At 33.6% G+C, this 11,977-nt stretch overlaps 1 protein-coding gene across 1 annotated transcript in view; it reads right to left on the reverse strand.

The window, feature by feature from the left end:
* LOC112502856 overlaps positions 1 to 11,079 on the reverse strand; it is a 33,680-nt gene extending 22,601 nt beyond the window's left edge. The window contains exons 1-2 of the mRNA XM_025106868.1: positions 10,755 to 11,079; positions 8,223 to 8,708 (exon numbers count right to left, since the gene is read on the reverse strand). Of these exons, the coding sequence (XP_024962636.1) occupies positions 8,223 to 8,708; positions 10,755 to 10,896 (628 nt within the window). The 5' untranslated portion in view covers positions 10,897 to 11,079. The remainder of the gene's footprint in view (positions 1 to 8,222; positions 8,709 to 10,754) is intronic.
* Between the last annotated feature and the right edge of the window lie 898 nt (positions 11,080 to 11,977).

An 11,977-nucleotide genomic window follows, 5' to 3' on the forward strand; every position in this document is an offset into this window, starting at 1 on the left:
AAATAAGAACCGACAGCCAGAAGGAAAAGTTGTAGAGAAAAGAAGGTGGGAGGGGGCTTTATCAAATTTTTGAGGGCCGAAAACTGTAAGATATGATAACAGATCTGAGCAGAACATAAGTGAGAAAGTCTGCTCACAATGCCAACAGGTTCATCAGGGTGAATGTAAGATGGACCCAAGAAAATGTTATAAGTGTGGTGAAGCAGGTCATCTGTCCAGAAGTTGCCCGACTAATTGATGGTGTTTTAACTGCAATTATCCGGATCATATTCGATCGAATTGTCCCTTATTAAAGACTCCGTAGTTAACAATGGGGAGTAACGCATCGGGTACTCGGGGAAGGCCAACAGTAAACAGAGGAGGGCAAGGAGGGGCATGGGGACGGTCCTTCCAAATGACTAAGAACGAGGCAGAAGCATCACCGGATGTAGTAGCAGGTACTTTCCTTCTGAATTCAATATGTGCTAAGGTGTTATTTGACTCTGGTGCAACCTTTTCGTTTCTATCACCACTATTTGCTCAAACTGCATGCCTGAATTCTGTGATACTTGATGATGAATTAGTAGTTGATACTACTAATAGTCAGGAAACTGTTACTAGTGTGTTCAATAACTATATTATTGTTATTGAGGGCTATGAACTCCCGATTCGGTTATTTCCTATGCCGATGAAGGAATTTGATATAGTGGTGGGTATGGACTGGTTGGCAATGTATCAGGCTAGTATTGTTTGTACTCAGAAAATGATCAGAATTACTCTGCCAGACCAAGGAACAATTGTTACTTATGGTGATTGTCAGAATCACCATACAAGTATTTTGACAGTAATGAAAGCTTAGAAAAGCATTCGAAAAAGGTGCAAGGGATATTTGGCATACGTAATTGATATRAAGAAAGAGAAGAGAAAAGAGGAATCGATTCCGATTGTTAATGAATATCCAAAAGTCTTTCCAAAAGACTTATCTGGATTACCACCAAACAAAGTTATTGAATTCCGAATTGTATTTGTACCAGGGGCTGCACCAGTAGCAAAGGCACTGTACCGGTTAGATCCATCTGAATTGAAGGAATTGGTTGCGCAGTTGATAGATTTAACTGACAAGTGATTTATTAGACCCAGCACTTCACCTTGGGGTGCTCCGGTCTTATTTGTCAAGAAGAAAGATGGGTCTATGCGAATGTGTATAGACTATCGGAACTAAATAAGTTGACAATCAAAAATAAATATCCTTTACCAAGGATTGGTGACTTGTTCGATCAATTGGTGGAGTAAGTCATTTCTACAAGATAGATTTAAGGTCAGGGTATCACCAGCTCAAAGTCAGGGAAAAAGATGTTGCCACAACAGTATTCAGAACTAGGTACGGGCATCACAAATTCTTAGTTATGCCATTTGGCTTAACTAAGATGCCTGCAGCCTTTATGGATTTGATGAATAGGGTATGTAAGGAATATCTTGATCAATTCGTTGTTGTATTTATCGATGATATTCTTATATACTCTAAGACCGAAGAAGAGCACGCAGAACATCTTCGACTGATATTATAATTATTAAAAAGGGAAAAGTTGTATGCCAAGTAGTCTAAATGTGAGTTCTGGTTAAGAGAAGTCCAATTCTTGGGTCACGTCATCTCAGAAACAGGGGTAAAAGTAGATCCAGCTAAAATAGAAGCAGTTGCAAGATGGGAAGCTCCAAAAACTCCTTCTGAAATCCGACGCTTTTTGGGATTGTCCGGTTATTACCGTAAGTTCATTCAGGACTTTCCTAAGATAGCCGTGCCATTGACTAAATTGACTCAGAAGAACATTAAATTCCAGTAGGAAGGAGAACAACAAGAAGCTTTCATTTATTAAAGAATTATCTTTGCAATGCACCAGTATTGACTCTATTAGATGGATCTGAAGACTTTGTGGTTTACAGCGATGCTTTAAAGTTAGGGTTAGGATATGTTCTGATGCAGAGAGGAAAAGTGATTTCTTATGCGTCAAGACAGTTGAAAGATCATGAGAAGCAGTATCCAACCCATGACATGGAATAAGCTGCAGTGGTATTTGCTCTGAAAATTTGAAGACATTATCTTCTGGGAACGAAATGTCAGATTTATACTGATCATAAAATTTTTCAACATTTGTTCAGCCAGAAAGAATTAAATATGCGACAGCGTCGGTGGATTGAACTGGTTAATGACTATAATTGTGAAATCCTCTACCACCCGGGAAAAGCTAACGTAGTGGCTGACGCATTGAGCAGGAAAGAAAAGAGTGGAACTATTAAAGATGTGGCAACGAGAATGAATTTGATCCCTGACATTCGTAAGGAAATTCAGAGATGTCAACAAGAAGCTATGAAAGAAGAATTTGTTAAGACAGAAAACTTAGGTAAGATGATTTCAACCTTGGAACAGAATGACGAAGGACTAATGTGCTTTCAAGGGCGAATTTGGATACCATGTTTTGGAGATATCCGAAACACTATATTAAATGAAAACCGTAAGTCTTGATACTCTATTCATTCAGGCACTAATAAGATGTATAGATATTTGAAACCTTTTTATTGGTGGCCCAGATTGAAAAGAGACATACGTAGATATGTGGAACAGTGTCTGACATGTTTACAGGTTAAGATTGAACATCAGAAGTCGTATGGAAGTCTTCAATCTTTAGAGATACCTGTATGGAAATGGGATCACATTACAATAGATTTCTTCATGAAGTTGCCTCGAACCCCAAAAGGGTATGACGCGATTTGGGTAATTGTTGATCGTCTGTCTAAATCTACGCATTTTCTACCAATAAGAGAGAAGTACTCACTAGAAAAGCTAGCACAGATTTACATAAAAGAAATTGTGACCAGACACGGTGTTCCATTATCTATTATTTCTTATAGAGATAGTCGGTTTACTTCAAAGTTCTGGGAAGGATTGCAGAACGCTTTGGGGTCTGAAATCCGACTAAGTACAGCTTATCATCCACAGACTGATGGGCAGAGTGAAAAAACTATCCAGACTCTCGAAGACATGTTGAGAAGTTGTATTATTGACGTCAGGGAATCGTGGGAAGATCACTTGCCCTTGATAGAGTTTGCATATAACAATAGTTGTCAAGTGTGATAACCGAATCTTGGTTGTCACCTGAGGTAATAAATATGTAATTATTTGTTATATATGATTACGTGACAGCATGATAAATTGATACATTTGATCATATTAGTATGTGAAAATGTGCATAATATAGATAAATGAATGAGATTATGTGTATTTGTGGATGCACATGTTTGTATGATATATATATATGTATGATATGCATGCATGTATATGCATGTGTGCATAAGTGTGTATATATATATATATATGTGTGTGTGTGTGTGTGTGTGTGTGGTTATATGATTTAAGGGTGAAGGCATGTATGTGGTGTCGGCTGTAGTAGCCGACTTTCCCTAAAGGGAAAGTATAAAAGGAAGGTGAGACCTCCATTTACTTCTCTTGCCATCTTTGAAATAAACTGAGCGATTTAAAAAGAGTCTGTGTTGACCGGATTTCCTTATTTGGAATTTCAAGAAGATTAATTTCAAAAAGGTGAGTGATTATTACTACTTTTAAACTCTTCATAGTTGTATAATTGATTGAAGAACTTTACTTTTGATATAAAAGTTATCCGCTGGAGTGTTGTCCGGATTAGCCATAAACCGGACAAGTGTTAAAGCGAGTTAGTCTTAAACCGGACATGTGTTAAGCGATTTATGAACATTGAGTTTATATCAAGTATTTTGAACGGATAAGTAGGAATAAGACTATGAGGTAACCTGTTTGTTTAAATCGGATAAAACCTTGAATTATGAGTTGTCCGGATTGGTAAATCGGACAAGCTATGTAAAGTGTTCTCCGGATTTGTTATCTGGACAAAGTTGACCAGATTAATGGTGAATCGGACAAGCCTTGGGCGATTTGTTGTCCGGACTTGGTAAATCGGCCAAAACTTGACCCGAAATGAAGTCCGGCCAAGTCTAATTTAATCGAATTTGCATTTTGACTTGTTTCATATATAAATGAGAAATTTTGGAAAGATAAATTTGAACTGATAATAATTCCATAGACTACGGTCTAATTCTATATGGAATTGTTTTTGTGAAATGTTTTGATTAAGAAATAAAGGTGGCATATCAAGGAGGTGTACCATGGGATAAGGGTGGCATATCAAGGAGAGGTGTACCTTTGGATATAAGGGTGGCATTTGTGTGTGTGTGTGTTATGTGATATAACTTACTATTATATCCTTTAAAATTACCGTGGTCTGGAATCTTTATTTCTTTGTGATTTAAAGGTTTATGATCAGGGTCTTTATTGGAAATCAAGGTCTGGATGTTATGGAGAAGGAAATAACACGTTTGGCCTGAAACTTTAATAAACCTTGTTTAATTGGAAAGGTTTAAAAGTGACATTATATGGAACCTAGTTGATTCAAACCTATAAAGGTTTGTGGTGTGTTATCTGAATAGCTGAATGCTTGGCTTGAAAAGTGGAAAGGTATTTGTATTATATCCTTATTTGTTCATATATTTGTTATATATATGAAAAGTTATTTTATACAAAGTTTTGGTTATTATCACCCTGCAATGACATAAATAGGGTAACTCACTAGACCTTTCGGTCTAACCCTCGTTTAGTGATTTTAAATATGTATTGCAGGATGTACGAACGGTAAAGGAAAGGGGAAAATGTGATATTTTCCTATATGCATATCTGCATGAAGATTTGTCTATGATGTATAGTTTTTATTAATGAACGTTGATTAGTACAAGAAATGTATTTTGAATTTTTTTGGACATGTATTAAGTATGGTAAGTTCTTGTACTAAGGGACCTGAGTGTTATATAAACATGTATTTCTTCCGTATGAAGTATGTGTTACATGCAATGTGTGGTATGGAGTGTTACACCAAGCCTCTTCAAAAGAAAATGGATCAGCATCTGAAAATAAAGCAAAATCAGTTGTGTCACTGAAATTCAGGCTTCTTGAGTCATTGTATATGTCCCTTAGACTTCTATAGCCTCTTCTTGGTGGACTTTCAGTGTTGTCTATAAGAAAGCTTGAGTTTTCAGATGATTGAGAGGCTGTAGGAGTGTTAGAGCAGCCTCAGATATAGTATTTTCTTGATCTTCATTGATTTCTTCTTGTCTTTCTGTAGTTGTCACAACCTGTGGACTGTTCCCTTTTTGCCTTGGTAAATCATTCCAGGATTTCCCTTCATTAAATACAACATCGCTGCTAATGATGGTTTTCTTAATGATATTATAAAGCTTGTAAGCTTTAGATTTATCACTATAACCCACAAAGATAGTCTTTTCTGACTTTTCATTAAGTTTACCTCTCTTTTGTTCAGGGATGTGTGAGTAGGCCACACATCCAAAGATTCGGAGATGTCCAACAGCAGGTTTAAAACCTGTCCAGGCCTTTTGTGGATTCATATTTGAGAGTGCTTTAGCTGAGGTCCTGTTTAACAAATAGTAGGCACAACATACAACTTCTGCCCAAAAAGAATTTTCCAGATTCTTGCTCTTTAGCATACTTCTTGCTTTTTCAACAATGGTCCTATTTAACCTTTCAGCTACCCCATTTGTTGAGGGGTGTATCTAATGGTCATCTGATGATGGATTTCATTTTCTTTAAGAAAATCAAGGAAGTATGAGGAGTTGTACTCTCCCCTACCATCTGATCTAATGGCTTTGATCATGTGACCACTTTGTTTTTCAACATAGGCCTTGAATACTTTAAACACATTAAAAACCTCAGATTTTTCTTTTAAAAATTAAACCAAGAGTTTTCTGTTGTAGTCATCTATGAAGGTAAGTATGTACCTGTTACCTCCAATAGAAGGGGTTTTCATGGGACCACACAAGTCTGTATGGATAAGCTCTAGTTGCTTTGTGGCTCTCCAAGTGTGTTCTTGAGGAAATGAGTCTCTAGCCTGTTTTCCCATCATACAACCTTCACAGAATTCTTCTAATCTGCTTAGACTTGGTAATCCTTTAACAAGATTGTGCCTTTGCATACAGCTTAAGTAGCTAAGGTTTGTGTGCCCATACCTTTGATGCCATAGCATAGTGTTCTGTTTTGTGGATATGTTGAATGAAAACAAAGTGTTTTCATTGAAGTTTAAAGGAAACATCCTATTACCTATCATGTGGATCTTTCCTATGAGACTGCCATATATGTCCCTTACTTCACACAACTTATCTTTCAAATGTAATTCATAGCCTTTCTATAGTAGTTGTTCTACACTGAATAGGTTGTGTTTTAACTCAAGATTGTAGTAGAGGCTGAAAATTCTCTTTTGTCCATGCAAAGTGTTAATGAGAATGTCTCCCATTCCTTGAACATTTAGCCTTTTATCATCACCTGTTCTAACTTCCCTCTTCTGTGTTTCATCAATTTGAACAAATAATTCTATATTTCTTGGCATATGGTTGCTGCAACCACTATCTATATACCAAGTGTTGTTTGTAGAAACTTATTGAGTATTGAGTATCATAAACATGGTATCATCACTTTCGATATTGATGAAGTTGTTGTTTATGAAATTGTTGTCTCTTTCTTCTGTTGTTCTATATCTGCAAAATCTTGCTGAGTGTCCAAATTTCTGGCAGTGATAGCATTGTATAGGTGTTGATGGTCTTCCCCTGCCTCTCCCTTTCATATCTGTTTGTTGTTTCTTATCAAAGAATATGTTTTCCTCTTGTGAATTGTATTGTTGAATCTGAAATGCTTGCTCATAAGGAGTTGAATCAAATTGTTTGATTCCAAGTTCATGGGATTGAAGAGTACCTATTATACTCTCAAGGGATACGAAAGAGATATCCTTAGATTCTTCAATTGCCAGTTTGCCACCACTATATATTCAAATTTCCTTGTAAGACTCCTTAGGATTTTTTTCAACTATTTTCCTATCATCCATGTCTTCACCATTTAATCTTAATTGGTTTCTTAGCATGATTACCCGATTGTAAAATTCCTCAATTGTTTCTGATTCCTTCATTCTCAATTCATCGAATTCACATCTTAATGTTTGTAGTCTGATTGTTTTCACTCTTTCTTCTCCACGATATATCTTGTGAAGGGTGTCCCATGCTTTCTTTGCTGACTTCGAAAATGAGATCCTCTCAAACATAATTTCATTTACTGCTTGATATAGTATATAAAGGGATTTTCTGTCTTTCTTTTTTTGTTCCTTCAATTGTACTTCCTGTGCATCTGTTACATCTTCAAACTGATTAAGTTCTTCAATTCCTTCTTCGAGTATGTTCCATAATTCTTTTTATTCGAACAATACCTTCATTTGTATAGTGGTAATAATTATTCTCATTTAATTTGGGAAGTTGTGGATGTAAAATAGTATTTGAAGATGAAGCCATCATCTGGGCTCTGATACCATAATGTTGGAACAAAATTAGAGTATATAAAGTAGTTATTCATTCGAACCAACCATGGATAGTTTGTTACAGACACAATTATATATACAAGGAAGGGACACAACCCTTCAAATCCAAATGACACAACCATTCTAGACAGACATGACAGTAACTGTCATGTCCCTTCCTAACAGATACAAATGATATTAACTGTCACTAACGGTCTAGCTTAGTTTCAACAAGATCCATGTCTATCAGTCCTCAAGAGATTCTTCCCTGTAGTTTCTTCCACATCATAATCATCATATCATTAGAGTACTACACACACGCATATATATACGCGCAGGAGAATATATATATATATATATGAGTTTTCATGAATATAAAAAAATTACACAACTACTCTTTTTTGTATGTTCATTAAATAAATTTAACTAAATTAAGCATCTATTAGTTAATTTTAGTTATATTTGTTTTGTTAATTTTTACTCCAGTTGAGGATTTTGTTTAGACTTAGTGGTGTAAGTCTTGAGATATTATTTAGTTTTTATAAGATATTTCTACTACACGTTGTTTTAGTTGTCATGATATTCATGTCATTGATGATAATTCATAAGATAAGTATGATGTATGTGTTCATGGCAATTGAGGGTCTTGCATCTTATCATCCACTAGATTGAATCTACACATGCTTTCTATCTTGTGCAAGTGACTCTTGCCCTATTGAAATTACAAAACATGATGTAAAACTTAAAAGATAGACGAATCATAACAAAACATGAAGCTAATATGCAAAAATTATATGTCAAAATACTTACCATATAACCAATTCTCAACACATGCCTCAAGAACCCAACTTCGATTTTGATGTGTCCAGAAACCTCCACTCATTTTGTCAGAGTCATCATATAAGTATTGAACCATGGTACGCCTTCCAAACAAAGCAGCCACGTGGAGTGGCATCCTTCCTTGACTATCGGTGATATTTATCACGCCCCTGTTCTTTTTCACCAAAATGTGAGCCATTTTAACATTTCCAACTCTAGCAACTAAATAGAAGGCCGTTTCTCCATTTCTATTTGAAAGTTTTATGTCCTCCTCGGTCATCAAACTCATCAGATATTCCACGAACTTGTACGATTTGCTCAATACTGCAATGTGAAGCATTGTTTCATAACTTTCAATGATGCTAAATCGTACTAGCTCTCGACGCTTATCAAGGATGACTTTAGCAGCTTCCAAATCCCCAATTGTTGATGCATTATATAGAGGAACACAAATTGTATTGAAGTCATCTCTTTCACCTTCAAAGTGATTGTCAAGTTATTACTTATGTGTCATATGATATATTGGCATGGAAATCCATATTCCTATATCCTCTACAAAAACATGAAATTGAAGATAATCTTTAAATGTGTATTCAAGAACATTGGGAAGAGCATAAAAGAATCATTATGAAAATGAATATAGTACCAGTTATTGATCAACAATGATGTTTCAACAAATTGAAATATGATTTCAATTTGAATCACACAATGACCCCATAAGTATTGTGGGAACATGTTCAGCTTACCAACGAGTAGGTTCAATGATGTTGGTCGGTCATGGTGGCCAAGTATGTAAAACACTTGAATTGTAAATATGGTCCTACTAGGTCATGGGATTCAGCTCATTGATCGATCCTAAGTTCTTACTCATCTTTAAGGCAACTTCTTGATTGTGATGTTCTATATGGTGACGTGTACATATATCATGTAATAACGAGGTACTCTACTAAAGCCTTAGCCAAGGATTTAGGCTATGTTTGGTAACCTTAAGTTGGTTTATTTTTTATGTTTATTAAAGAAGTTAAGATTGATTTCCATAAGTTAATTTATTGAAACATTATTATTTGAATAAGTTTCATGAGTTTTTTCTTTCACTTTTAGTCTTCTTACTTTTTCAAAATGACCAAAAATTACATCCTTCTTCAAAAAAAAATTATTTTTCGTTAACATTTATATATTCACTTTTTATTATAATTTATTATTATAACAATTACAATTATTTTATTTATTACATTAGTATTCAACTAAGGTAAAACACTAAAAAATATATATAATTAATATTTGTAGTAAAAACTAATAATTATTAAAATTTTAATAATAATTCATATTACCAATTAAAACGTACTAAAATATAAATAATATATTTCTTAAAAAATAATTTAAATGAATTTCCTAAAAAATTAGATTATATTTATAAATTGGTTTATTTTACACAAAAATTATTATAAAGTAATTTTATAAATGTAGATCCATATTAACATGTATATAAAAATCAAGTTTTATCAGGTAGAGGGTCCATATAACCTTGCTCAATCATCCCATTGCAACCACTTCATTTTGAAGTCAAGACATCAATCAAACAATCGGGTAAACAAACCTCACATAAAACACGCATGACATAAATACCAACTGAAAATTATAAAAGATGAAGAATAAAAGTAACAACTGTAAAAAACTTCCAAATAAAAAATCAAAAACTTATTACCAACCATATATGTAACCATAAAAATCATTTAAACTTTTGATGAAAGAAGAAGAATTGTGGCACCAACATAAATATCAATTGGAAAGTATGAGGGAGAAAAAACAAAGGTAACAGTTGTGAATAAGTTCAACATAAAAAATAAAAAGAACTTGAAAAACTAAAAACTTAATACACAAAAGCATATAAATTATTTGGAAATTTTTGATTGAGAAGAAACACACATACATATACACGCATCAACAACATATAATTTACAAAAGCATAAACGATGTTACCTAAATTTATGGAGGAAGAACATCAATACTGATGAAAAACAAATATTACAAAAGTGAAACAATAAAAAAAACATATAAACTCATGCAAACATAAAATAGAACTAAAAGTTGTTAAATCCATGAAAGGTTAAATGAAAAGTTAAAACCCATTTAATGAAAAGGTTTTTATTTAAAAGAAATTCAAAATTATGAGAAAATAGAAAGAAAAATAATGAATGAAAACTTTTCATTATGCCACATAAGTAACTCCAAGTTTTGCTTTTATATAGATATATAGATAGATAGATGTAATCAGTCATCAACTTTATGGAGAAACAAATAGAATATTTATTTCTAGTGTACATACTTATTATGTATAAAATTCAAATAGAAGAAACCAAACTTAATCCATTGATGCTAAACAAAAGACTCATTTTGACACCTCCAATGAAAACGTTTTCTTGTAGAACATATCCAAATGGTTGTTTGCAAATTTCTTAAAGTTTAATGCTATTTCAGATTAGGGATGAATATCAATATCAGAGTATGATGAAAAGAGTTTACCGTTGAGTAGATCTAGACGAGGTAAATTCAGTGGTGATGATTGTGATGCTTGATTGTGTGAAGTACTCTCGATGTTAATTTGATGTTGTTGATGGATGGGATTCAACTCGATTGAATCAGTGTTCCCATTCGACGTGCTCATCTCTTAGGCTTGCTGGCGTTTAGAGCAAGAACTGTACATGGTAATACCGTAAATTATGAAGATAGTGAATTTGTATTTTGGCGAAGGAAGACTTGAGGACTTGTATAGAATTTGAAGATCAACTTGTACAACATTTCACTAGGGAAAATTTAGAAGTAAACATCTTTTGTCTTATACCTCTCCGATCCCTAGAACCATATATATGTTTTCATTTTAAATTATTTAGGAAGACTTTGAAGCTTGAAGGTATTGTTCGGTCTTTTTTCTTTTGTCTTTGGTTTAAATCTTTCGTTTTAAAAAAGAAACATTTTTTTATTAGTTTTTGGATGGATGTATCATTTTAAAAAAAGAAATCGTTTAATTAATTGTGATGACTGCAATAATATAAATAACAGACTCATCGAGATCGATTTTAGTAAAATGATATCAATTATAGCTGTGTAAAATGGGATACACCCGAAACGACAACTAAAGATAATTCAAAATCTAAATGATTTATTATCATTTTTTCTAAAATAGAGAATTAAAAGTTCATTTTTTTCAAGAAGAAATAACATTTAATTCCAACATATTTTCTATTTTCGAGATTTTAAAATCGATTATATGATCAACATATTCTATAATTTTATAATCTGATACACTTTCAAAAATAGTTCATATAAAATGATAATAAATCAATCTTATATATTGGCAGGAATGAGTAAGAAAATCATTTCTTTTTCCTCAAATAAGTTTTAGAAACTTCTCTAAATGAGTAGAGAACACTCAGTTATTTATACCTATTGCATTAAATGCAATTCAGAAGGTAGACAACAAGTGTCAAGCTTTTGGAGAAAAGTTAGTCCTTTGCTACAGTAAATAGTCATTTTGGTTGTTTTGTGAGCAGACATCTTTTCATAAAGTTGTTGAGCACTATAGAGTCAACTGAGTGGCTCCATACAGTACTATACTCTGGAAAATGTACGGGTTTGTCCTTAGTGTGTGGAAGGACAAGACAAAAACAAACGTGCATGATAACCTTCATTTGATCGTTAAATGTTGGGATAACATTGGAGGTCTCTACAGCATTCGCTGAAACTTG

Source organism: Cynara cardunculus, unplaced genomic scaffold (assembly GCF_001531365.2).
Source record: "Cynara cardunculus var. scolymus isolate 2C unplaced genomic scaffold, CcrdV1 Un_Scaffold_2076, whole genome shotgun sequence".
In the NCBI taxonomy this organism is placed as follows: Eukaryota; Viridiplantae; Streptophyta; class Magnoliopsida; order Asterales; family Asteraceae; genus Cynara; species Cynara cardunculus.